General features: G+C 41.2%; 7 protein-coding genes across 7 annotated transcripts; 2 read left to right on the top strand and 5 right to left on the bottom strand.

The window, feature by feature from the left end:
• Positions 1–1,344: 1,344 nt before the first annotated feature.
• On the bottom strand, positions 1,345–2,069 carry MELLADRAFT_94190 (uncharacterized protein; the record flags this gene model as incomplete). The annotated part of the gene is made up of 2 exons (XM_007417032.1): positions 1,345–1,365; positions 1,407–2,069. The coding sequence occupies 2 exons, from the start codon at positions 2,067–2,069 to the stop codon at positions 1,345–1,347; spliced, it is 684 nt and encodes a 227-aa protein (XP_007417094.1).
• A 1,902-nt stretch (positions 2,070–3,971) lies between these two features.
• On the bottom strand, positions 3,972–6,075 carry MELLADRAFT_94189 (uncharacterized protein; the record flags this gene model as incomplete). The annotated part of the gene is made up of 12 exons (XM_007417031.1): positions 3,972–4,029; positions 4,108–4,159; positions 4,241–4,309; positions 4,395–4,484; positions 4,552–4,668; positions 4,740–4,835; positions 4,899–4,946; positions 5,014–5,130; positions 5,201–5,296; positions 5,360–5,500; positions 5,574–5,962; positions 6,044–6,075. 12 exons carry the CDS (start codon positions 6,073–6,075, stop codon positions 3,972–3,974), a joined length of 1,305 nt encoding a protein of 434 aa, XP_007417093.1.
• A 4,347-nt stretch (positions 6,076–10,422) lies between these two features.
• MELLADRAFT_94188 (uncharacterized protein) lies at positions 10,423–11,939 on the top strand (the record flags this gene model as incomplete). Its single annotated transcript, XM_007417030.1, has 5 exons — positions 10,423–10,722; positions 10,798–11,145; positions 11,232–11,654; positions 11,725–11,835; positions 11,886–11,939. 5 exons carry the CDS (start codon positions 10,423–10,425, stop codon positions 11,937–11,939), a joined length of 1,236 nt encoding a protein of 411 aa, XP_007417092.1.
• Positions 11,940–13,174: 1,235 nt separating this feature from the next.
• Positions 13,175–13,471, bottom strand: MELLADRAFT_94187 (uncharacterized protein; the record flags this gene model as incomplete). The annotated part of the gene is made up of 3 exons (XM_007417029.1): positions 13,175–13,280; positions 13,358–13,379; positions 13,444–13,471. 3 exons carry the CDS (start codon positions 13,469–13,471, stop codon positions 13,175–13,177), a joined length of 156 nt encoding a protein of 51 aa, XP_007417091.1.
• Positions 13,472–17,887: 4,416 nt separating this feature from the next.
• Positions 17,888–18,857, bottom strand: MELLADRAFT_112532 (uncharacterized protein; the record flags this gene model as incomplete). Its single annotated transcript, XM_007417046.1, has 6 exons — positions 17,888–18,046; positions 18,084–18,120; positions 18,199–18,307; positions 18,378–18,455; positions 18,517–18,598; positions 18,846–18,857. 6 exons carry the CDS (start codon positions 18,855–18,857, stop codon positions 17,888–17,890), a joined length of 477 nt encoding a protein of 158 aa, XP_007417108.1.
• Positions 18,858–19,412: 555 nt separating this feature from the next.
• On the bottom strand, positions 19,413–22,307 carry MELLADRAFT_94186 (uncharacterized protein; the record flags this gene model as incomplete). Its single annotated transcript, XM_007417028.1, has 9 exons — positions 19,413–19,540; positions 19,630–19,708; positions 19,818–19,896; positions 19,986–20,113; positions 20,228–20,384; positions 20,460–20,476; positions 20,570–20,579; positions 20,658–20,806; positions 20,880–22,307. 9 exons carry the CDS (start codon positions 22,305–22,307, stop codon positions 19,413–19,415), a joined length of 2,175 nt encoding a protein of 724 aa, XP_007417090.1.
• A 3,142-nt stretch (positions 22,308–25,449) lies between these two features.
• Positions 25,450–26,435, top strand: MELLADRAFT_112530 (uncharacterized protein; the record flags this gene model as incomplete). Its single annotated transcript, XM_007417057.1, has 3 exons — positions 25,450–25,714; positions 25,787–26,164; positions 26,185–26,435. 3 exons carry the CDS (start codon positions 25,450–25,452, stop codon positions 26,433–26,435), a joined length of 894 nt encoding a protein of 297 aa, XP_007417119.1.
• Positions 26,436–27,620: the final 1,185 nt, after the last annotated feature.

Here is a 27,620-nt window from a genome sequence, read left to right as displayed (position 1 = left end):
AAAAATTACAAAAAGAGAGGGGGAGACGACAGGCAGCAGAGCGCCTAACATGTACCGCACCGAATGCACTAGCGTGATCGGCAGTATCCAGCGTCACACCTTTAGTGCGGAAAAACGTCTTCAACGACGAGTACCATAAGAGAAAAGGTTCGGCATCGCGGTACGGTCCCTTATAGACTGGTCCGTCAGACGTTCGGAACTTTGTCAAATCTAACCCCGGCGGTGGTTTAGATTCCTCCGAGGTAGAAGCACCAGAAGTTGTTTCTTTGGATATCATAAGTTTCAACATTAAATCCTCGAACTTCTCCATTCGGCGGTTGCTGGCGACTTGTGATTCAACGATGGCCTTCATCAAGTCTGAGTCTGGCTTGGTAGTCGTTTCGTCGGTCATTTTTGGGAATGGTTTGCGGGAATCGTGGTCTGGCGTAGGAGATGGTGGTAAAGAAGAAAGTGGCGATTCGTCTGACTCTGGCAGAGGAGGTAAGGCAGAAGGTTCGGTACGAGTGCGGATCGGTGTCACCGGCGGTACTTGATCTGTTCGGTTACGAGAAGGCGTGATCGGCAGTTGTTGTTGAGAGACAACTTGTCTAGCGATGTTCGGATCTGGTCTTGATTGACGTTGTAATCGTCGATTCGCGCGAATAATCGCTTCTGGGTCTGGCAAAGGTGCTGGCGGGCCTGGCGGTTTGGTAGGATGAGGTTGTCGACGTGTCGTCATACACGACGATCAATCGTGGGGTAAGTGAATGCGAACTAAGTTTGAGTTCTCAAATGAAGTCCTCGAACTCAATCGGTTTGACGTGGCGCATTCGTTTGAGTAGTTGTATCGATTATGTTAAGTTTGAATTGAAGTTTAGGAAGAAGAAAAAAAAATTCGGATTCTCTATTTTGGGTTTGAGAAAAAAAAAGTGTAAGGTTCGGGAGAACCTTCACTCAATACTACGGACGGGACACTGTGCGAACACAGCGAAGGGTTTCTAGAACCCAAGAGATCTAATCTGAAATTGCAAATATCAACGGAAAGCGCTGGTTCCGAAGGATAAGGGGCAGGAGATTAGTCCCGATATCTCTAAGGCAGGCTATCTAGTAAATAAGAAAGAAAAGAGATGAAAGAAATAATGAGATCATACCTGGTTCCGAAGGATAAGGGGCAGGAGATTAGTCCCGATATCTCTAAGGAGCCAGAAGCAAGAGGAACGCGAAAACAACTTTATAGATAATGAAAACAAGGCCTAAGCTAAGTGTTAAATATTAAGTGTATTGTATTGGGTATTGTGTAATGACCGTAGGTCTTACACATAGCCTCGACAAGAATTAGGCCTTTGAAGGTGAAAAATACTTGGATTAAAGGGTTTGTAATCGACCCTCAAGTAGTAAATCAGGATGCCTAACGCCCACCAATCAACATGTGTACCATAGTGACCGCCGCCTAGCGTCTCTGGTGCTCGATCTTCCACGGAGCCATAATCGCCGGAAGTCAAACCATTGGTGTCAAGTATAGTCATTGAATGAAGTGCTACGAGTTTTATTCGGGATCCTGACATCAAGAGGATGCCTGAAGGATCAAGCGATCGAGCGACGGCCCCCTTTGCATGTATGTAATCCAAGGCACCTGCAATCTGTACAGCACAGTGACCGACTTCATCTTCAGAGAAGGACCTGATGTCTAGAAGCGCTCGGAGTGAATTTGTTTGTGGATCATAGTCGAGGACGATATGGAGTTGATTCGGTTGAACCATGTGTCCAAGAAAGGTAACTATGGCAGGGTGATTAAGCTGAGGTAAAATTTTGATTAAATCATGCAGTCCGGGAGCAAAGGATCGAGCCTGTTGGGTGCACACGACGGTTCTGATAGCTACAACCAGCCCATCTGACTTCCTTCGAGCCTGAGAAATTTGATCAAGACCGGCGAAGCAAAAGTGCCGGATTTGATCGAAGTCGCGGAGGAGCATTAGGGTCGACGGCGTAAACGTTTCGCCAAACGCTGCCCAGGTGGGAAAGGGAATGCTGGCGGTTTTCCTTGGAGGTGGGCCGGCTTCGTTCGTATCTGACTGCCTTGAATTGTCCATCTCAGATCCTAGAGTATGTGAAACGACTACTGATTTCAATTCTACTTATAATGATTCAAAAAAGAGATATCCAGAGGAATTGAGCGGCATGGGGCTATCAAATGGGAACAGGGCAAGACTCGTGGGATGGGCTTTATTTTCCCTTTGCTCGCTCATACTACATGTAAGAATCAAGCTCTGAGCCCCACACGCATGTGATTTCAGAGTTCATGATGCATGCATATGTTGATTTGTGTCACTCACCAAACAATTGGATTTACAGCGGTTTGAGAACTCTTCAGTATGCGGGTCTTTGTAGAGGGACTTGGTTAAAGGAGGGTTTTACTATTAATTAATCGGCGTAAACATAAAAAAGTAAGGATTGAAGAGGTATCTAATAGGAACTATTTTAAAACAAACCAAAGCCACGATAGATGCATTGTATTGGATTATTTTATGTATCTAGTGGACATTTCTTTGCCAAGATATGCAAGAGACCTTGGAGTTTTGCTTATCCTGAAGTTCGCACTGTCAACACGTCGCGATACCGAATACCGGAAGAGTGCATACAATTTCAGCTTCTGTTGGGTTTAAACACCAGTCTTAACGCCACCGGGGATTTGTCACTTCTTGGGTGTTGAATCTCCTTATTCTCAATACCTAGTACAGTCAACTCCCTCCAAACCCATACCATTTTATGGAAGCCCAAAACTATGGGTTTTGTGGGTGTATGGTTTTCGAGGATCTCCCTCATAGCCCATAGATTAAGGTTTGGCAGGCAAAGTATGGGTCAAGAGGGAGATAAAAAAATTAAACAGCCATTCAAAAAAGTTTCATTTTGTCATTTTTGTGCACAATAACAATAGTTACAAGAGTCATGTAGTCACTATTTTTTGAAGTAGTCAGAGACTAAGGGCTGTTTTAAGGAGTGTGTGTGAATTAAGCAAAAATGTCTGCTAGAAGCACAAATAGCAGTTTCAAAGGACAAGGCTGCTCAGCTCATTGTTGTTGAATTGACTGGCAGCCATAGTCACATCACCCTCTGCTTTGATCTTCCTCAACACAAGTGTTTCATCTGTTAAGTTTCCAGCACAGCCTATGAATTGTTCATCTGCCTCCAACAATTTCTTCCCTTCACTCATAAGTTGCTTGAGAGGCTTGAGTCTTTTGTTTTTCTCTGCTTGTAGGGCATTCAAACCGGTGTCACTATCTGATACACTGAATTGTGAAAGGTCTTTTGGAACCATTTTGAGACTGAATGTGCTGAAAAATACACAGGCATGCAGATTCTTTTCATGAATTGTCAGATTTGACAAATTTTGGTTATGGCTTTGACCTCAGGTTTCCTGAAAAAAACTATGGGTCATGGGAATAGTGCGAGGTATGGGTTTTGGGCCACTTTTCCCCGCCCATAAATTTTATGGACCCAAATTTCTATGGGTTAGCCGGAAGTATGGGATTAGAGGGATATGGGTTTCGAGGGAGTCAACTGTAGCGTGGGCATTACGACCCTCCTGGCTTCCACTCTAATGTTTCTTTAAGTCAGTATATTTTACCTCAGTTATCCATTCTCAATGATGATGTAAGTCTCTTTTATTCAAAACCACGATACTTCCCTACCATATAATCTATGCTTAACCCTTGCCGGCAACAAACCTCACTGGTTGAATGATTTGGTTAAACTCTAAGTCACCCTTTTTGAAATCCAATACAAAGACCAATCATTGAGATATGATTACGGGCCAAATCTTAGCCACCTACCTCACTAGCTCCAGTACAACAAAACGTCATGATTAACAAAAGATCTCATTCCATAAGTTTGGTGAATGATAAACAAAGTACAAGTATATAATATATAATAAAAAGACTGAATACATATGAAAATGACTCAAATTCAAATATCATCATCCGAAATGACCACTGTTATATGATTCCAATGCTTGCTGTGCCAAGGTACTGTGGGTATCTTCCAGGCATGCTTCTAAAGCATACCAAAAGGAACCCCCAAACAATGATTGTGATGCATAATATCAATAGAACGACGATTGCGATGCATAACCGTAAGATTATTCTGCGGTGGATCCATAAAGCATGTCTGTAGTACCCCTTGTCTGAGATCAACAATTTCATCAGCGGGGTTGTAATTTTTACAGAAGGACACCTTTACAGAATATGCTCTAAATGCCACTTACCTTTGGGCAGTTCAGTCCTGGCTGCGGCTACACTACCCAAGACTATTTGGCGCCCTGTTCCTGGAGATACTTTCAAAATAAGATTACAGTGAGCCATATCGTAAGGAAAATAGTCCTCTCGGTATTTCTATGCAAGAGGTGAGAATTGACTAACCACTTATTCCATTGTTCAGGAACATATCTGCGCTCTCCTCAAAACGGCTAGCCATGTGATCAAAATCGGCATTTTGGGAAAGGCGCTTCTCTAGTGATTGATGTACATTAGGAAGATATCAGCATAACTTTGGCAGTTGCATCAATAATCATCGTACCTATCCTGTTGTATGCCCTTTCTTCAAAATCATTCATTACACCGGATAGAATTTTCAATGCCTCATCACATTTTTCACAAGCCTGCTCATGATTTATGGCAGCTCGAATTCTCTCCTCTTGTGAATCACGAGCACGTCAATTAAGCGCACATTCATGGCATACAGCTCAAAAAATAGACAAAACTTACCCCGGGCCTCTTGCTGGAACTCCCTGAGCTCCGCTCTCGCGTTGGAAACTTTGTGTTCACATGAAGCGCGCAGGCTTCTGACTTCAAATAGTTCCTCTAAAAATTATTCAAAGAATAAGCGCAGGTATCAACATAGTTGTGGATGTTAGATCTACTCACCTCTCCCTTTTTGCAAAAGTTTCAAGAGTTCAGGGAAAATGCGCTTCTCTAGTAATTGATGTATATTAGGAAGATATCGGCATAGCTTTGGCAGTTGAATCAATAATCATCTTACCTATCCTGTTGTATGGCCTTTCTTCAAAATCATTCATTGCACCGGATAAGATGTTCAACGCCTCGCCAATTTTTTCACAAGCCTGTTCGTGATTTATAGAAGCTCTAATTCTCTCCTCTTGTGAATCAGGAGCACATCAATGAAGCTCACAGGCATGGTATAAGCTCAAAAAATAGACGAAACTCACCCCGGGCCTCTTGCTGGAACTCCCTGAGCTCCGCTCTAGCGTTGGAAACTTCGTTTTCACATGAAACGCGCAGACTTCTGCTTTCATATAGTTCCTCTAGAAATTATTCCAAGAATCAGCGCAGGTATCGACAGAAATGTGGATGTTCGATCTACTCACCTCTCCCTTTTTGCAAAAGCTTCAAGAGTTCGGCTCTAGTGCTAGCAACAAGAGACTTCAAGGATATTGTTTGTGTGTTTTCCAATTCGTCGCGTTGCTGCAACATATCTCTGAAATTTTTTGAAGTACTGTCAAGTTCAACTGGGGACAAAATATTTGAGGCAATCAGGCTTCTTATGACTCATATTGAAACTGAGGTGCCGGAAAAACTGACCTTTCAGGCCATGTATCTTTTCTTGAAGATGGTGATGTATGCTTATTAGACCGTCCTTAAAATCTTCCAAAGATTGAGTGCTCAAATCAAAGTCCACCCGCAATTGTCTCAATGGACCATGTATCGTACGCCTATCCTTTTTCTTCGCGTCCCAGAGCTCTCCGACCTCCGTCTGCAGCTGGTCATACATGTGCATTGAATTTCGACAATTCTCGTCCAATTGACTTTCCATGTATCCTAGATGCTGACAAAGTTCTTTGACACGATTATCAAGATCTTCGCAATTCAAACAGATAGAAAGTTCGGGGGATTCCATTCCATTTGTAGTACTTGAGCTTGACGCCCCTGTTTGATAAGATTGGAGCCGCGGGGGTTTGGGTTTGGAAAATCTATTAGCTGAAAGAGGATAATTAAAAGCCATTTAGTGAGCCAAAATTCAAAGTACAGAAGTAGAGATGTGGAAAGCCAACTCGAGGGAAAGTAGCTGATAGCTCTGATACATCAGCGAAGTGCGAAATGGAGCGCAGTCAACGATCAGAGACCAAGTCGTGAGTGTTCTGTCTGAGTTGTTGTATTGGTGCACTTTGAGACATGGTGTGTTCAACACGTCCTCAGCCAGATCTACATACTATGTAGAACATAGTGCTCCTTTGATCAGAACTCAGAAGGCAGTATGTAATGGCTAAGTCAGCTGTTACTACACTCCGATATGTTATGCAGCAGCAACAGTACTTTTGTACAGCACAGGTTTTTACCTGAGCCACTCTTTTAGGTAGCGAGCGTAGGCAAGAATACCCAATCCCATATAGCAAGTCTTAGCAAGCTAAACACCATCGCTGACAAAGATCAACCTCAACTTCTTGTACACCCTTATCTGATCTCGCCGCGGTTATTTAGGTCCAGCTGAACGATGACTTGAAAGGCGATGTTCTGTCGTGATCAGGATCCTTGCTTATTGAGGTTATGCGATGCAAGCGGACTACACGAAGGAATCAGCTCAATGATGATACAATTTCAAACGCGACTGATCAGTGGGCCTTGAGTATATATACAAGATCTTATCATTCGTCTCAATCCATCATAAAACTGACATCCTTTTCACGCTCTCCTCCAACTCTGCCTTCCGATACACTCTTTGCTTCACCATGAGAGGTATCAACAGTATCATGTCTCAGAAGCTTAGCGCAATTCAAAAGTGGACCAACAAGCGGTGCTTGAACATGAAAGGCCTGAATAGAAGTGTATCTCGCAAATTCAATCTACTTCAAAACATGGTTACTGTCAATCTAAAACCCACCTCAAGCAACGACCATCGTAACAGTGAAGTTTCTACCTTGCAAAAGATTTCATCACTCATTTCACTACTTCATCTCCATCTCATGCTTCTTTTAGTTGCAAAGCCTACACAAAGAAACTCCCCAGCATTATTAGTCATTACGGAACGTGATGGTGAGTCGCTTTGAGTCCCAGCCGTATTGGTCTTGGCAGCGACGTAGCAACTTTAGTCTTGAATCTCTGACGTAGACATATATTTTGCCTGGAAAGAAGAAATGATTACAGATGCCTCGACAAATCATGACAGTATCACCACAGATTCTCTGGTAGAAAAGACCGATGCTTATTCTTCTCACAGCTTCTCCCCGGGAGCCGAAATCATCGGCACTTCTACTGACCAAGAAGAAATTGGTCTAGGAATGACATTGATACCTTCATATGGATACGGCCTTCATGCTACAGAACGTGAATATGGTGGGTAAGCCAATTGGTCTTTAAAGTTTAGACCCAGCACTACAATACTGAGCTCCAATTTCGCGCAGATACTTCAATTTCATGTGAACCATCCTATGGGTGTAAACATATGGCAATTCGTGAAATCTTGGGGTGCGGGGTGTTACAGATAGATTCCTTGATTGAGAGGAACTTGTCTGCCGGGCAGAGATACAAGGAAACAGCCCAGCTTTTCACCAGCATGATGCTTGCTGTAGTTTATGTGCTCCAATGCAGAACGCATGTCCCTGACTGTGATTTGTATTCTGATGGTTGATTTTTTTGGGAATTAGAATACGTTTTGATAGATGGGCATAGAGGAAGACAAATGGAAAGGTTCAGTGTGGTCCGAAATAAAGCCCAAGGGAGTTGAGAGGATGTATATTACAGAATACAATCTAGGAAGAGTGGTAGCACAGCAGTCACAGCGAGTTGTATTCTTGCCACTTATACAATGTAGACGTGCGAGTCTTTTCATCCACTAGGAATTTCAACCTTATTTCGTTTGTTCATCCATCACATTATCAACCAAAAATCTTTGGCACCATAGTTTTTTCCTAAAAGTTTTAATTAGTGATCAATGTTTTTGTTAGGCCCGCCATCCCATCCAAGGTTCTATCAGGTTGTGTTACTGGCCACCCCTCACGGTCGGGGTTTTCCCAAGTGGTTCAGATCTCAGGATCATACCGCAATTAAAATTTATTCAGTTGTTTCTAAACAAACTAAAAAAGACTCACGTGAGTCGAGACTATCCCATGTTTTGATAGAATGGTCTCTTTTCCATTTTTGTCTTCCTTGCTCTTAGACTGTTACTTCCTCAGTGTGTCAGGTCAAATTGTACATGTGTTTTATCCTAACACTTCTCATAACATTTCTTGTGGGAGTAGAATAAATTAAGAGAGCCCTTAAAAGGTGATAATATCACCTAACAGACAATCTATCATATTGATTTTCACGGTTGGTACAAGAAATAAAATAAAACGACACTCAATCTAGTAATTGCTTGCCCATATTCCATGTCTTTTCTTTTGACGCTGTTACCGCATCTTGAAGGCGTCCTATTACATGTCTCATGGCTTGTACTTCATCTTCTGCTGACAATTGATGATCAACAATGTGCAATTCCCCAAACGATGCCTGTGAAGGTACTCAAAACAAGCTACCAATCAGTACTCAAGTTCATCGCAGTGTAAATCAACCAGCACACCTTGAAGCCAGTTACATGATTGCGATAGGCTACCAATTGAGTCCTAAGATTCTCAAATCTCTTCCAAGTTTTCACCAAGCCATCAATGCTTTCAGAGGCAAGGGTGATGTCGTGCTTCAGCTGCATCGCTCCCCGGCTGTGGTGATCCAAAAGCTTCCTCCAGAGTGGGGTAGATCGTCTAGTGGTGATCAACTTTTGATGTTCCTCTGACAATTGTCGAGCCAGCTGGGTCCCTAGGTCAGCTGCCCTGGAAACAAGTGGAATGCCCCCCTCGATCTGCACAAGAAGCTGAGATAGGTCGGATGAAAGATGAGCAAACAGGATTTCAAGGTTGTGTGAGACCGTTTGGGTTGTGTATATTGGATGACCAGACTGAACATGCTCAATCAATTCTTGGAGCCTTGAGTACTGAGACACATATAAATACAACATTTTATCAGTAATTCTTATGGACAGAAAGGAGAAAGTTGAAGAAAACCGACTTCATGTGCCAAAAATGAAAACTTGTTGATTCCGGCGCTGTTGAGACCAATTACTTCGTCCTTCACTTTGCTAGTCATGTCAGATAGCTCCCACAGCTGCTGTGCGAGGGCATCTTTATGGTGAAACTCCGTGGAGTATTGGATGGCTAGGGCAAGTTCGAGGATTTCGCCTTGATGAAACATTAGGTCGTGAGGATTTCCAAGCACCACGATGGAGTCAAAAATGTCGGATGCAACCATAGCATTTTTCGATATTGATCGGGTGATCTGGGACACCGTTGTTTCTGATTGCTTGATGATGCCTGGACAAAAATATGGGCCGGTGAGGAGGGTGCAGTAGATGTATGTTATGGGGCCGAAGGAGGGGGACACAAAGCCAATAAATTGAGATACATGATTTGAGAAGCAGGTGATGATATGGTTGGATGCCGTAGACGTGAGAGCCAAAAAGACCAAAAACATGCACAGCGAAGAGGCAGGGAAGAGGATGAGGGGATGAAAGAAAAGGTTGAAGGATAAAATCATGAGCGTAGATAGTATTCGGAGGAGGCGGTGGACAAAGTTTGTCAGAATCCCTAGGAAGTTGGGCTTTGTATCATGGATAAAATAAGATATATTTCGATTTTCATCATCAATTAATTGATTCAACGGACGCGAGTGACGTCGCTGAGGGTCAGTGAACAGAGAATTGAGCTTGTCGGACATACTATGAATGAAGATATCTGGTGCAGATGGTGTGTTATTCTTGAGTCTCCGCTAGATACTTTATATGCTATCCTTGGGAAAAAAGTTCAAGCAACCTTGAGCTATTGTTCTCTGTTTGGTTGAACACACTCAAGTACTAGGCCCCATGAGCAGTCAATCGTGTTCTGGAATTGCCTTCTGTCTGCCTTAGAACAATATCAATCTTGATGACAAAAAAGATTAAGTCTCCCATTCTTTAAAATCTGAATGCGCGGAAGCTCAGTGCTAAGTAAGTCGTGCTGAGCTTCTTCATTTTGTACGACTTTGAATCCACCGGTGTTGGATCCCTGGTAGTACAAAGGCAGTCTACTGAAAGGAACGGGAGTCTTGTTTGGGTCAGGCTGATAGAAAAACCACTGAGTCGTGAGATCCAAACCTTCATCAGTGACTGAGGACTTTTTGGTTTGTTAAAAACTCGTGAAGGAGGTATTGCTCAGGTAGAGCACAATACTACAGTGTACACTGACCGCTTTTCTAAATAGTTTTCAATTCCCCTGTTTGCTTCTAAGCATGGAGCAGCATTCACTAAGCACATCTCAGCGTTTGTATTATCTCAACACTGGCAACTACTGTGTCACCAGAAGCCTCTATAAGCACCGGTTTTGAACGGTGAAGGACTTCGACATACTTCGATACCCACCTTGCAAGCATGGACATCTGCTCCGGAATCTTACTGTCCGACGACCGATGTTCACCAATTCCCCAAGACATCCTTCTCCTTGCAAATGATAGCCATTCGCATGTCATTGAGGAAAGTCCACCACATCCACCAGCAGTTAGAACAAGAAAGCGGCAGGCCGGAACTACAGAACCAGAAAACCTCGAACCAGAGACTTGTATTGCCGATAGAAAGCGGCAGGCCGGAACTACAGAACCAGACGACCTCGAACCACATACTTGTATTGCCAATCCCTGCTATCCAAGCAAGCGCCGCAAGGAAAATTCAATGGTCAGTTTTTACCAGATGTATTCTGACTGTAGAAAAGATAAACAGTCTTCTGATTGAAGCCCTTGAGTTTCTCAGCAGGAAGCACGAATTTCCCCTTCTCTACTGCGTCAAGCATCGGACGCCTATAAGGATGGCAACTTCCAGCTAGCTGCGCAACACTTTCGTTTGCTGTTGTGTCTCTATCGTGAGCAGAAGCCACAGAACATGCCAGGGTGCCCTGATACCGACATGATTCGAGTTTGTCTGGATCTCACTCGGTGTTACTTAAACCTGAAACTGGCGGACACGGCTCATGAGGTCCTGGAAGACGCTTGGCATCCTAATAGGACACTGACAATTGACATTAAACATACACTCTTCGTGGATTTGTCGCGACTATATTGTGAGGTACAGGCCCAGCAAATCCTGCTCTCGAAAGATAAGGTTAGTAAAATATGATCAATCAAACTTTCATGGCCAAATCTACAGGATAAGCTGATGTTAATGTACTTAAACTCTCCTGGACTAAGAACAATGACTTGGGTGGCGCACAGGAAGAAGATGAACGGGCAACAGTGGAATCTTTGAAACTTATCTATAATTATGGTACTCAATACTTTTTCGAAGGACAGCCACAAAACGCTATGGTTCTCTTGAGTAATGCAGTGCGTCGAACAGAGGGAAACAGTCACATACATATTGGAGAAAGTTTGAAGAATGCATTGGTTGAGATTCACCTGCTTTTGGCTGAGGCCTTTCTCTGTCTCGGGCAGCTTGAAGATGTCCTGACTACTTTAAAAAAATTGTGGAGTCCGATTAACTATCTATACATTGACCAACGCCATCAACACTTCCTTTGGTTGGCTAGGGTCCATGCGCGCGCCACCAAACCGTATACTGATCCAAACAGAGAAAACAACTGCTTCATCGCCAAAAAACTTGACCTTTACGAAGTAAGTTCTTCTGCTTTTGGAATACTGTCAATGCATGCGTCTCACAGCATCTGTTCCTCTGCAATTTTAGCGCTTAGGTCTTTCACATACTGCTACCGCCGTTGATATCAAAAAAGCCTACAAACGATGCAGTTTGCTCTTTCATCCGGACAAGAGTGGAGACACTTTTGCCTTCCAGCAAGTGAGTATCTTTCACCATTTGTTTCCTCTAGCTTTCTGGTCCTTTCTGAGAAGATTTGTTTATATTATTTGGTCTCTTCTTTATCAGATCAGGGAGGCATATGAAGCTTTGTCTCTAAAAGCAGCAACCCGCAAATATGATTACAATCAAAGATATTCGAAGTGATGCCTCTTAGGAACTTTAACACGAGTCGAGTCTTTATTGCTGCAAAAGTAAACAGGACCAGATTTGTAACTAATAGAAACCAATTAATTAGTGATATGAATGATATACTTGAGATTGTAGGAAAAGGGATTAGGACCTGATAGAAAGTCAACACATGTATGGACTTGGTGAAAGTAAATGAGCCAGGAATTTTGTGTACTCCGTTCCAAATGATATATGCAAAGGAGAAAATGGTCTAAGAACATCCATGTACCTAGCTTGAGTGATATGAGAGTACTCCCCCTTAGTCTCCTCACTTCCCAGGAATACCTCTGTTGTCACAGTGACTTTCTACACATACGGAATGAATGGATAATCAACAAATGATGAGCTGAAAGGTAAAGATGTGTGGACGATGAAATGAAAACTATTTTTCCTTTTGGCGAGAGGAAAAAGGGCACAGTCTGATAATCATAAAATTGGGTTCATTTGTGGCTATGTGAATGACAAATTGATTCCTCAAATTCCTTACCCTAGAAAGTCCTGGGATAGCACTTAGCCATGTGAGAAGGCTTTATAAAATCAGAGGAGCGTTTGGAAGAAGCCTCGAGATGCACTATCGAGTCCTACGTGGAGAATATAAACACGGGCCTACGACAATGAATGAATGAGTCATTATCACTGATAATATGACTTCCTTATCAAGGTTCTTACATGTTATCATGATGACTAAAAACGTACATATGCTAGTTTCTGTGTTTGACCCAACTTGGATTCTACAAGACTCATATTTTAGGGAAGTGAGATTATTAAGAACACATACGCGTACCGCTAACGTAATATTCAATATTGGCCTTTGGGTTTCAAGTGAATGGAGATAAAGTCATTATCAGTGGTCAACGCAATTTAATTTGATGGTGAAATACCAGGAAACCAAATATGATATCTTGGATTCTCAGAAACACTCACCAATAGCAACACGATCACGAATCCATAAAAAGAATGACTGCAAATTTGAATAAATTGTCATAGGATCATGGTTCACATCAGTCAATCTCCAAAGTAGAACATAGTGAATTACATTGTATTACTAACCAATTTGCATTCCTACCATTCCGACACATGGGATTACTACATTCGGAAGGCCGCCTATTCGAACTTCGAACTTGCATCTGTTCCTTGATCTCATTTGCAGTCACACACGAAAAATGGTAGGGAAAGGAAGTGGACCAATAGCCGTCTCAACAAGATAATACGGTGTTCTCAAGCTTATCACCCAATCAGGCATGTCCTCACCTAATCTAAATAAGGCATTCATATTGTCAGTGAATAGAGCAAAAGAAGGCGATTGTTTGAAGGAGCAGGCCGAGTTACTCACCTGATTACATCTTTGAGCGTCCCTGCGGGTTAATAGGTGGCTAGAGATCGAATTGCAGAAACGAGTTGAAGTAGGGAAGCTTGTACCTGTTGTACCCATCCGGAGTTCATTCATATCGTCAGTTCAGGGACTTAAGATTCAGTTTGTGATAGAATGATATGTATATGGTATGTATTTGATACTCACTTTTGAGACAACATAGACGAATGAATCAGCCATACGTGTGTAAAGTGATACGAGAATATGACGTCAAAGGAGCGATGAGAGGTACATGATTGGGCCTACAAAACACAAGAATGAGATTAGCTCAGCGTGATGATTTGAGCCGAAGAGCAGGATAAACAAACCCTCAAGAAGCGCTGGTCTTCTCGAATTTGTTTTTTTGCTAATGCGTGCTTTCGTGGGTGGGGTTGATGCTTTCGAAAAGCATGAAAGTGCTTTCGAGGAGCACCGAAATTAAGCAGTGTTGATGGCGGAATAGGGCGGAGATTTCGGTATGAGAGGTGACGAGGTCCGTCAGAACAGCTGGAACTGAGTCCATCGGCGCATTAGGGCACATTCCAATATATGTATTGTACATACAACGTAGAAAGTTTCCGCTGTTAAATGTTTTTTACGGTAAAATCGTAAAACCCCCAAACTCAGATTTGAATTTTTATGTGTACAACAAAAAACCGACACGTGTTTTTTTACGTTTAACTGTGAAAAAACTTTCCCGAGTTTTTATATGTATGTAATCAGCCGTAAACCACGATCAAAGCTTCCTCACTTTTCACGGTACATAATGAGAAAGATCATGCTACAACGGGTATTATTCTACGGTTAAACACGTAAAAACCTGAAACTTGACACTCCCCCAGAAAGGATATTATGGTTTTTGTTGTATACATAAGTTATTTTATCTGTATGAAACCATCTTGTCTTTACTTTGTGACACCTAATAGGTCTCAAATCACAAAAATACGCTACAGTCAACTCCCTCCAAACCCATACCATTTTATGGAAGCCCAAAACTATGGGTTTTGTGGGTGTATGGTTTTCGAGGATCTCCCTCATAGCCCATAGATTAAGGTTTGGCAGGCAAAGTATGGGTCAAGAGGGAGATAAAAAAATTAAACAGCCATTCAAAAAAGTTTCATTTTGTCATTTTTGTGCACAATAACAATAGTTACAAGAGTCATGTAGTCACTATTTTTTGAAGTAGTCAGAGACTAAGGGCTGTTTTAAGGAGTGTGTGTGAATTAAGCAAAAATGTCTGCTAGAAGCACAAATAGCAGCTTCAAAGGACAAGGCTGCTCAGCTCATTGTTGTTGAATTGACTGGCAGCCATAGTCACATCACCCTCTGCTTTGATCTTCCTCAACACAAGTGTTTCATCTGTTAAGTTTCCAGCACAGCCTATGAATTGTTCATCTGCCTCCAACAATTTCTTCCCTTCACTCATAAGTTGCTTGAGAGGCTTGAGTCTTTTGTTTTTCTCTGCTTGTAGGGCATTCAAACCGGTGTCACTATCTGATACACTGAATTGTGAAAGGTCTTTTGGAACCATTTTGAGACTGAATGTGCTGAAAAATACACAGGCATGCAGATTCTTTTCATGAATTGTCAGATTTGACAAATTTTGGTTATGGCTTTGACCTCAGGTTTCCTGAAAAAAACTATGGGTCATGGGAATAGTGCGAGGTATGGGTTTTGGGCCACTGGGTTTTGGGCCACTTTTCCCCGCCCATAAATTTTATGGACCCAAATTTCTATGGGTTAGCCGGAAGTATGGGATTAGAGTCAACTGTAGTTAAATTCAACAACTGTAGCGTAAAATCACTCAAAAAGCAAGATGGACCTTGACCCAACTCCCTTTGTCAATCATGAGACAAAGGGAGTTCTTGACTCCAGTGTTTACCAACATCTCTTCTTATGATACCTTTCTAGTAAAAGACGAGTAGGTCTTTGAAACCCAGTCATTCCTCTGACACTTACACGGCCAAAGCATCAAAGACCATCCACCACGAATGTCTCCGAAAAACCTCGCCTACGAATGTCCTCACCAAGCTTCCTGCATAAGGGACGGAAGGAAGAAGCTATGCAAAGACTGCAGCGGATTAAACCGTGCTGGGGTGATCAAGCATGCTGCCAATACGACACTCCATCCGAATTGTGATCCCAAATGCCCCGTGTATGGAGGTAAGCCACACTTTTGTCAATAGTATCCTCATCGCCAACGCTCATATCTACTTGATGTGCTATTTAGTCACCGATTTTGAATCGTTTCCCTTTTCTTTGAAGATGTCTACCGTTGACAAAGAACCTCCAGAATGTACGAAACTGGACATCAAGAATCAATATTTTCAACATAGCTTTGAACACCTTTGTCTTTTTCAGGTGTAACTTCTATTCCCCATCCTGAGGTCTTGCCAAAGAAGCAAAATGATACCCACAAATCAACTAAAAAGGCATCAGCTCATGTATCATTCGAAGATGATAGTTCAGGTACGTGGATCACAGCTTCAGGGATCATCTCAGAACCTAATTCTCTCTGATACCCTACAGAAACAAGCAGCAAGACTGAAATCAAAATCGTTGATCAACTCGCACCGAAAAACAAGATCAGTGTAGGCCAGCACCAGGACGCTATCAAAAATGCAGTACTACCAACCAAGAGCTTGTCCATCAAAGGAAGGAAAATTTCAGTGGCTGAAAATGTGTGCATCACAAAAACCTCAAGCTTCCACGGAGGTCACGGGCCTTCAACACAATGTCAGGCTTCTACATCCACTGGGCATGGGGAAAATACAATTGGTAACAGAATCTGTCTTCTCTCGGGACACGTACTGTTTTGGCCCATTGACTGTGACTGTTTGATTCAAATGCCAGAGACCGGTATCGTGGTGGATGACCAAGTGACTCTCATTCAAAAATCAAAATCCAAGGTTCAATATGATGCTGCTCCTGAAGGACCAAAAACCAGCCATCCCCTGATGAACACCCTCAAATTGCTTTTGGTACTGACCTGCTTCTATCTGTTTGGAAAGTTTTTCTCCGAGAAGTTGGCCTTTTATTTGTTTGTAGTGTATCTTACCTCATTGTTTTGATCTGCAAATGACCTTTGTGGGCATCTTATACTGGCTTCACCTCATTCTTAAGACCTCGCACGGTTCACTTTCGTTATCTATGTTGTATTTGTATTTTTGCGAACACTTTTTCCAAACAACGAAAACACCGCTTGTGCTTTGACTACTATGCATTGCCATGGTGCTTGGCCTCTTGGGTTTTGTTCTCTATGTCCCAAACAGTGTCTGCAAAAAGGAATCAACACTATGACAAAATGTTGAAAACAAATCAAAAATCTACGATCCTGTATCATAGATCGTTGTGGGACTTGGAATAGTACATGATGAATTCACTGTCTAGAATCTTTTTATACGCAGTTTTTTGAAGAATATTCAAGTCCTGAAAGACAACAAATTTGTTGTCTTCTACTCAATTTGTTGTCTTCTGCTCATCACAATACCTCTTCCGCATAGGTTTTTTTACTATGAAGAGTAGACTTCTGTTATTTTGGAAGCACTGCCAAAACTCATAATATCCAAACAATACCTAAGACAATCAAAATTTACGTGAACAAAGTCACCGGTGAACAAAGTACATAACTTGTGATCAATGAAAGGGAACGCAGATCACCTTGCTTGGCTTGCGTATGAAGAAGGGCGCTGAGAATCAGAAAAACAATAAGATATGGGACGTGCGATTTTTAAAATTGAAGATTTTCTGGGGTAATATATAATTTTCCATATGTACACATGAACAAAAATGAAGTTCGCAAAAAATACAGTCGGAAAAAAACCATCCGAAAATTATATTACATACTGTATGTACATACATTTTGAATTTTACATCCAAACATTTACGACCCGATGTTCGGGTCTGATTGACATCCGAAAAATGAAAAACCATCTACATTCTTTAATTTTACGACACCTCCTTTGCAGACATTACAATTAATCATCTGAAAAGTGAACATTCCGATCGGAATTTTTCCAATCCACAACGGATTGATGTATTCCAATCCTTAAAAGATTGATGTATTCCAATCCTTAAAAGATTGAGGTATTGAAATCCGTAACGGATTGATCTCCTTTCCAATCGGGTGATGTCCGGAAAATTCAAGTTTCCTCGGACGAATCTGGAATTTTACGAACATTCCGAAGTTTCGAATGACATTCCGTGAAAAACCTCGGTTGCAAAAATCTATTCAAGGGGTCAAATATATAAATTTACAAGTAATATATTCCGAGCATAAACGGCTCCAATTGCTCATATCGACAAGTCAAAGTGGCCACACATACATGATATACATATGTGTATGGGTCGTGGGACAAGCATAGAAGTCGGCGAAACTCAGCATAAGTACGAGATTAGCATGCATCCCATGTATGCCCTTCCTGTTAAGATATCATCTTGAATGATATCGGCAAAGGGAACATCAAAGGACCATGATTGTTCGATGACGCGAGTAAAGAGCAGAGGACCATCTTAAAAGGTCGTACCTCCTCCGATCATTTCCAAATCCACATCAAATTCCCAACTTTCATCCCATCTGCATACTACCAATCTGCATCCGACTTTTCTTTGATTGATTCCATTCGATAACATTTTCATGTCGTCCTCTAACCCTTTCATGTCAGACACGTACTATATTCCCGTGTGGTGGGAGACTTGGTTCCCCGACCTTGATCCACGCGCTCAATCCGAAATCTTTCCATGGGCTATCGACCATAGATCTCACCCGTCCATACATGCGGGCATGGAACAGTGCCTACATTGTACCGAGTTCGGCCACTCACATCCATGCTCCAATCCCCATAACACACCGGGTTATGAACATTGGCGCCGAGCGAGCAACGGCAATATGTACACCGAGGACAAGCTGCGCATGACAGCTTGAAGCTCTGGCTACCGAGGAAGGTACGTTTATCCAATATCGAGATCATCTACACCTTGAGCGACAGAAACATTGACTGACCCTTGCCGTCCCCAATAGCCTCGAACCAAGCTGCCACCGAGGCAACCGCTCCAGCCGAAGAGCTTGAAGCTACCGACCCTACCGGGAAAGGTACGCATAACAAACTCTCATTTACGCCTTAAGGGACACAACAACTGACCCTGGCCGTATCCATACATAGCCTCGAAGCAAGCTGCCAATGAGGCAAGCGCTCCTACCGAGGCAAGCCAAGCTCCCACCGCCTAATGACGACGACGGCACAAACCGTGAGTCACATTCATGATTTTGCTCTCGAAGTATTTTCAAGAGTTTTCTCTCAAAGAGTGATACTTAAAATTTGCCATCATACCAGCTGGCGAAGAGGTATGTATGACGTTGTATATTTCAGCGTTATTCAAAGAATATGTGTTTACTAAAAGATATGACTTTACAGGAAACATCTGAGCAAGATGCGTCAGGTCTTGACGAGTGGTTCATTGTCGTTTTTACGTGTTGTTTCATTGTTTTTTGTTTTTGTGCGTAAAGATATATTTTGGTTGTGAAAATTTTCACTTTTGCGAAGTTTCTTTTCCGAGGCTCAAATACATCGGAAGTTAATGGATGTAAATTTATACATTTGTGCAACATTTTGCAAATTTACATGCTAAATTATTTACGGAGTAGGTAGCGCGTGAAAACTCAATCGCAAAATTAAATATTTTGGTGTCAACAATGTATTTTTATGATGATTGTTTTACATACATTCATTTGCTTCAAATTTTTGGAGGAAAATTAAAGAATACCCCAGGAAATCTTTAAATTTCCGAAAAATACGATTTCCCAACAATGATGTTCGGAAATGGGTGTTCGGAAAGATCTACGATCCCATAAGATATTAACGTTAACAAACAGTCGAAATTTTCAAATCGTAAACTCTTCAATATTCCTGCCCAGAGAATCGAAAGCGCTTTATCCCAAAAGAAACGCAAGAAAACCCCATCAGATTGTTTCATCTTGTTGAAAAAATGCTCAATGAAATCCAAAATAAAAAAGAAAAAAGCGGATTTTTCAAACTGACTAAAGTAACATTTGATTGATTTGTAAAAGATCTTCTTTCCAAGGCTTTTGATTCTCATGTAATTGTTGTCTAAACTCATCTTTCAGTTTCATGCATCTTTCAATTGAAATCGGTGAAACAAAATCCGCTAAGCAGCCCCAAAGAAAAGGAGGAATAAGCAAAACTAATCAAATCAGATGAACTAAAACGATCGAAAAAGATCAATACAAGACTTACCAGCCACTTTGATGCAGTTTGCTAGATTACAAACTTGATGTGCAGTATAAGCAGGAACAAATACTGCTTCTCCAGGTTCCTGGACAATTTACCACACAATTCGAAAAGAAAATCAAATGATCATGTCATGTCAACATGACAAGACTCAAAGGAAAAATAGAAAAAAGACAGAGAAAATCACCACAGACCTGTCTAATCTCATAGCCTTTCACTCCATACTCTTCCCATAGTTTTTTTCTCATTTCAACATCAAGATAGGTTCTTGTTCTGTATGAGAAAATTGACATCAGATTAAAATCCACCTCAAAATCAAAACGAAATTTCAAAAAAGAAAAAAGAAATTCATGTTCACGTACGTATGAATTGGATCATCATATTTACTCTTGACTTCTTCAATTGAGATCCCCAATATCTTAGCATTATGATCATACAGAAATTCACGCAGTTTCTCTGTATCATTCGCATGATACAAATGCCATAAAGCCTACAAAAAGATAAATTACAAAAACATCTTTAGTTTCCTCCAAGTTCTTGATCTTTTCCTTACCTTAAATTGAAATCAGAATCAGAGAAGAAATCTTAAAATTTTGTTACGTACACATCCTTCCGAACCTTCTTGGTTGGGTTTCGCATAAGTTTGTACATTAATCGCATCTACAAAGAAAATTTGAATATATTGAATTATAATCTTTGTGAGGTCCAAAATCAATAATATTAAAGTGTTCATAACTAAACCTGCTACATCCATATGAAGCCTTTGAGCCGATTCCAAACAAGAAAAGTTAGTAAAGATATCAATTAAAAACACATTTGATTAAAACAGCACATACGCAGTTGATCCATATTTCTGATGAGAATTTTGCATCGCGATATACATCTGATTTTTCATAAAGACAAAACATGAACAAAGAACAAAAAAAACCAAAAAAAGGAATCTAACCTTTGGTCCACTTTTCAAGGAAAGGAGAACCAAAACCGTAGTATTAGTGAAGAAAAAAAGAGATGAATAAGTAATGAACAATACTAACATATCAGGAACATTCGCATTCTTAGGAAAGTGGGCCGCTAAATTTTTAAATCCATTTCGATTGGTAAGTTCACTGATTGGTAGGGCTCTTTGAAAATCCTCAAATAACTCCGGAAACCTGATTTTAAAATCTGCTTCAGGTGGCCAATCCTACAATCCAAAACCCAAAAGTAACACAGGCTATCAATAATATCATTTGACCACAAAGAAAAATAAAACACACCCGTAGTTTCCAAACGGTTGTGTCTTGAGAATTCATGTCTTCAAACTTTTCAAAGAAGTCTCCTACTTTCGTCTTGACAGGATCCCGATGAGGTAAATTACTATCTAACATTTCACACTGTTCTTCTCCGTATGTTGTTTGAAGATAATCAGGAACCCAATCCTTTTTCATTCGATTTTTCATACCTGTGACGACCAAAGCGATCCCAGAGGACCAAATTTGATCGAATATCTCACGATGAGTTTCAATTATATCGACATCTAATTTATAATAAGGATCACTCTCAGAATCAGGTGGTTGATATAAGAAAGTATCGAGAGGAAACGGTGTGGGTGGAGGAGTAGTAGTACTTGAATCTAATTGAAATGTTTGATCAATTTCATGTAAATAATTTAAGATTTCTCCTTCGGTTAGATGCGAGATTTTTATATGATGAGAAGGATTGTGTGTGGATCCAAACGATTTCACACAACATCTGAGCCGTTTAATCCATTTCGAATGAAACTTAACAACATTTTGCTTCCTATCATTATAATCTTCTACTACTACTTCTTGTTTACGTGCATCTTCTTGTTCATTACATTGATCTTCACAAACCGATTTCAAAATATCAAAACAATCTATACAACTGAAATGCCCACACCTTTCACACATCCACGCCACTCCAATCAAAGTGGCTGAGCAATAATCGCATCGAGTCGAAACATCAATCCTTCTTCCGATAAATTTCACACTTTGCCCATCATCATTTTGAAATTCATTTAATTCTCTTTCCAAAACTGTTTTTAATGATTTTCCCACCATTTTTCTCAATTCAACCACTTGATTTATACTAGGAATTTGATCAAATTGAGTAGGAAATTTTGCACAACGATAACTAATTTGTGATGCCGTATGATTTTCCGCTTCAAAAACTGGTCCTCCAAGAATTTCATTTGTCGCTTTTGAATGTATCCATGATCTAATATTTAAGAATGCACAAATAGATCCCCCTTTTTTTTGTACACATGATGAACATTTATACTTTGATAATCTAGCTGGTAAACCTAAGCAAGTCTTTCTTTGTGTTTCATATTTCAAATGACATAGAAGGTTTCCATTTAGATCTAGTGATTCTTCTTCACTCATAAGATCCACGAATGCAATTTCGGTTTTCGATTTTTCCTTTTCTTTGGGAATTGATGAAACACTCGAATGTTTCTCTGTTGGTTGTTCGAGAGCTGGTTTTGGGATCAATTTTTGCTTTTTTTTAATAGGTGGTTGATCTTTAGATAAAGTGACGGCTGAGAGCGATAAGGATGAAGGATGCAATTGATCTTGATGATCAAGAGAGTGTTTAAGAGATCGAATAGGTTGATGTTGATTTTGACTCGAAGAGCTATTTGGAGTGAGATCTAGTGTTGGAGAAGTAGATGAAGATGAATGCATTTCTAAAGAAAGAGAGCGAAAAGGTAAAAGAACTAGAGAAAGTCCAAGAAAAGGTTAAAAGAATAATTGAAACCCAAGACGATAGAAGTGATGGAAAGCAACCGGAGCCGCGAGTCAGAGGACAGCAATTAAGACAAGGGGAAGTGAAGTTGAGATTTTGACGTAAAAAGAATTTCCGCTGTAGTCTTAATTTTACGTGAATTCACAAAAGGTGCTCTGGTGTTGTAATCTTGAACGCGTTGTAATCTTCAAGATCCAGACATATATCTCGCCGTATCGTCTTGGTTATATGTATGTCTCCTCCACATCGCTATTGGTCTGTAACCTTACGCTCTTTTTTTCGCTCCCGCACCCGTTTTTGTGTTCTTTTTCCCTTTTTTATTTTCTCCATATTGCTTCTTGATGAGGAATGGTTCACATTTAGCTTATCACAGTGATTGTCGCAAATATTAAGCTCCTAGCACGTGATCGATCATAGCAGTCGGTGTTTACTTGCTTAGTTTGCTCTTCCAAACGTACGAACCACCCCCTTTTTTGAAGTCCGAGCTACGTATGTATACAGTCACCGCTCGATATAAAGCACACATTGAGTAAGCATATTTCGCTATAAGAATCAAAATTTGGTGGAACAAAAATGCAAACATGCAGTATGCTCCTTTCGAAGTGATGCATCGCGCTTTGTAAGCATTAATTCTGGTGCATTTATAACGATACTTATAGCGCGCGGCGACTGTATGTATTCGATATCATTATATGAGCCAAGGTCAAGAGTTCAAAAAGGTTGGAGTTCATAGGCCTAAGACTACAAACTTTACGACCGCTTGTATTGAAGCTTCCGAGATTCTGTTTCTATTGTATGGCTGCCAATACTTCCCTGACATTTTTCATTCACTGCACGGGTTTGTCGAGTGTAGCAAATCACAATTGAGTTGAATTGACTCATGGTGGGGAGATATAGCCACAGTATATGTATCAGATATGAGGGAAACAAAAGAAAATACACAGAGATCTGTTTGGAAGTAAATATGTTCAAATTCTGGCACTGCTTAACCGGGGGCGTTATCATTTATGATTGACATGCAGGCAGGTAATAAACTTATCTTCAAATAGTATGTACTATTAGTATGAAGTTGGATACCCCGTGAGCAAAACTTAGCCGTACAAGTTGATTTTCACCTCAAAGAGTCTTTTATTCATTCAAAAACAGTTATGGACGTTGATAGTGCTTCTTTCATACTTCCAGCTCATTGGGCGATGAGGATAACCTTCCTGTCTTCTCTAATTTTGTCTACATTGTCTTGCCACCGTTTCGAAGTCAGTAGCCAAGGATCTGAGAAGGTCAGTCGCACACAAATGACAGCATCAGTTTTTGACCAAAATGTCCAATGTGACTGAACAGGACTGAACTCTGTAAGCTATTTTGTGGCACTAGGACCTTAGCTAGCTCAGGGACAGTACCCAAGATATTCTCTCAATGCTTCAGTCTTGAGCCTCTTTCGGATTAAACTGTCGTGACGCCCTTGAGTGATTCCCGACTCCTGCAACTGTTATTGAGGCGAATACAATGGGGCAGAAAAACCAAAGAAGGTAAGCGTCTCGCCGACAGAAGGAGTCTTGATGCCACATTTACGCATCTTCGAGGCACACGAGTCCTTACGCGTGTCGTTGTAACTTCGGACTGGAGTGGGGTTACATCATTAATCCTACGAAGGCCCTGGTTTTCGTTCATTATCCGTAGCAGTCATTTCAGAATGTAGTCATTTTTGAGACACAAGGGTCGAGTTGTGACTGACAAGGGCATGTCGGTTATGGCTGATGAGCTAGGGATAGCGGTCTGACAGTTGTGGCCGAGGGTGGAACTCCTGAGGTTGAGTTTCAAAGTCGCGTGGGAACAACTGTTTGGTCTGGCCGCAGGGTACTCAACGTGCTGGCTAGGCTTCATCAACCTTCCATCACACCTCATGATCTCGATTGGAATTGCAGTTCGTCATCTAGACCAGCAAGGCTGGCTAGGCAGGTATCAGAAAATTTGTGTATTGTAGATTACAAATGATATATATTACTTTTTGTTGTCGCACATCGCTGCCCCTTCAAAAATACTACATAGCACTTTACGCTTACCCCAATAATCCGCTCTGATCCTTCATCTATTTCAATGTCTGTTGATCAGTGGTACAAACCTCCGCACGCTTTCAAACCTTCTTCGTCTTTTCAAGCATTATATACTCCAGATTTCATGGACTCAATCGACGCACACATCGCCAGAGTCACTGGTCAGCCTTCATTTTCATCTTCTCATCTCTGATAATGATGATGATGATGATGGTGCTGTATTTCACTTGTCTCCCAATTTATCGTGCCTTATTCTTTCTAGGTCAACCACTTCCCCCACAGGACCCTCCCAAATTTCCTGTGCATTTTGCTAGTGCAAAAAAGCGTTACTTTGGTAAACACACTTCATTTCGTTCAGTGTTTTTTTGAAGTCTCTTGGTGTGTCCTAAAAATTTACTATCAAACATCTTCAACAGATGAAGTCGACCATAACAAGAATCCTATCAACATAAAAGACGTAAGCAACTTCACAACAATTTTGTTTCGGTTGCCCAGATTCTTTGTTTTCCTTCTCCTTTCATTTGCTCATCATGATGGATGGCAAGACATAGTAGATGTCAGCCACTCAGTCCATACAACATGATTCCTCATTTCATCCCTTTTTCATCATTCCGTTTTTCACTACCTTCAACTGCATTGGATGGCTAGACATAGTAAATGTCAGCCCACCAATTGGTACACCATATCTCACCTTTCACTGTATCAAACCTTTAGACACTGCATGGCATGACATAGTACATGACAGCCAAGCAGTCACAAATCATAATTTCTTATCTTCGTTCCTTATGTTGTCTCCTCTTCATTGGAATTTTGGATCAACACCACACTAATACGGAATCCACTTATGTCATTTTGAATGTAACTTTTACAGCATCAATCCTACAACCAGAGGCCAGTTACCCAAAACACCAAAAGAAGAAAGAATGCCATCGAAAAATACGTTACATACCATGTTGGACAAAAACCCCTCTGTCACAGTGTCCGCCGAGTTTTTAAAGAAACCAAATTACAAACCTGCACTCTAGTCAAAATGGCCAACCATTCATCGACTTTCACATGCTATAAAGGCCTATGCATCATCACGGATCAAAACAACGGTGCTGTCATTGCTATAATCAAATTCACCCCATTTGATACCATGTCTCGAGATGAACTGAGTGAACTTGAAGCAGTATCCAAATATCTTGTTGAAGAAAAATACTTCTGTAATCCGGTCACTTTGAATGCCGCTATGAAAGGTGGGTACATGGGCGTCATAGGATGGAGAGCAGCTTTCATGTCATTAGAGTACTACGGTATGTATGGCATTTGGAATATACAATATACCCCTTGGTTATAATTGACATGGTTTCTTCCCATATTCCAAGGCCTCTATGCTCCCCGAAAGTTTATTCAAGATAACAAAGACCTCTTGGATCAGTGGGTGAAACGCTTACCCTTTCGCGCCAGACTGGAGGCATTTTATGCACAACAATACTCTTATCTATCAGAGTACTTTTTCAAACAAGCCCAAGACCAGATGAAAGATTTAAAGATACCATCTTTTGGGCAACTTCACTCAACAGACGCCGAAGAAGGTACTCGGCATGGGCATGCGGGAAATTTATCTTTCACGATGAACAAATTCAACAACACCGCACATGCAGATCATGACTCCTCCACAGCAACTTTTCTCTTGTCAATTCCTGTTTCTAAAGACGGAAGGCTCGCCACAAAGGCACAAGGGTTTGACGTGATTGATGGGCGTTTTTTTTGGCGGATATAGGTGTTATAATTGACTACGGGGCATGTGATGGTCCTGTAAGTGTGATCTTCTTTGGTAACAAGGACCGCCATTGTACTCTACCTTCACAAGAGCCTTCCCAAAATTTCACTCGACTAAGTTCATCAGTCCAGCTCAACGAACGTTACATGGATAAGGTGATCAATCCTGGACCTCCACTCAATAAACATGGACAACAGAAGGACATTGGAGATCTTGCTTCTCGGTTGAGCACGTACTATGACTCTTTGTAGTAGATCAAATGTTTTTAACTTTTCATGCCTTTGATACGTTTTCGAATTTTATGCTTCTTGACATGTACACAATTCCGCATATCCGGCGTACAATAAACCACCTGTGGGTGCAGCTCTCAAAGAGCCCTCGAGTTAAACTGTTTTGAAGGGGGAATGACCAGCCAGTAAAGCCTTTGGTCAAAGCTTGAAACCGGAAAATATCAAAATACATTTACATAGCCTTGAAGAACCGTTTTTGGATCAGCAGCCCAGGCTTTCTCACCCGAGAGTGGGTATATACACAGTGAAACCTCAACTACGTAGACATGAAAAGACCTTTGCATGATATCTCTCATATGTCCAGAGAAGCCAATAAAGTTACACGCAAAAGAGTGTAACAGTATTCCATAATCGATGGATCTTTTTGTTGCATCATTTGGCTTCAGAGACACTAATGAATAGCTGCAACAAGCTCTTCAGTCTATTCAAACTGGTAATGATAGTATCTGCTTGTGGATATCTCTTTCTGAATATCAGTAATAATAGCACGAATAGCTCTTCAGTTTAACTCGTACTGGAATAACTCGTCGCTTATCCTTGAAATCGTTTAAGCTTAGGGGATTGGACAATTTTCGACAAAACACAAACACTGCTAGTCTGGAAGAATGCGTCATAATTAAAGAATCAATGCCTGACTGAACCTGTCGCAATTGAAAGATAGGAGTGAATTTGTACATACAGAAGAACTGACGTGACAGACTCTTCAGTGTCGACCGGGCCGGCTCACGACTCGGGTCTTGTGATGGCAGAACGGGTCTCCGGAATCCGTATACAGTTGCTCCCTCAAAACCCATATCCCTCTAATCCCATACTTCCGGCTAACCCATAGAAATTTGGGTCCATAAAATTTATGGGCGGGGAAAAGTGGCCCAAAACCCATACCTCGCACTATTCCCATGACCCATAGTTTTTTTCAGGAAACCTGAGGTCAAAGCCATAACCAAAATTTGTCAAATCTGACAATTCATGAAAAGAATCTGCATGCCTGTGTATTTTTCAGCACATTCAGTCTCAAAATGGTTCCAAAAGACCTTTCACAATTCAGTGTATCAGATAGTGACACCGGTTTGAATGCCCTACAAGCAGAGAAAAACAAAAGACTCAAGCCTCTCAAGCAACTTATGAGTGAAGGGAAGAAATTGTTGG

The sequence above is a fragment of the Melampsora larici-populina genome (genome assembly GCF_000204055.1).
Source record: "Melampsora larici-populina 98AG31 unplaced genomic scaffold MELLAscaffold_67, whole genome shotgun sequence".
Classification (NCBI taxonomy): domain Eukaryota; kingdom Fungi; phylum Basidiomycota; class Pucciniomycetes; order Pucciniales; family Melampsoraceae; genus Melampsora; species Melampsora laricis-populina.
This window is presented reverse-complemented; position numbering and strand designations above follow the sequence as displayed.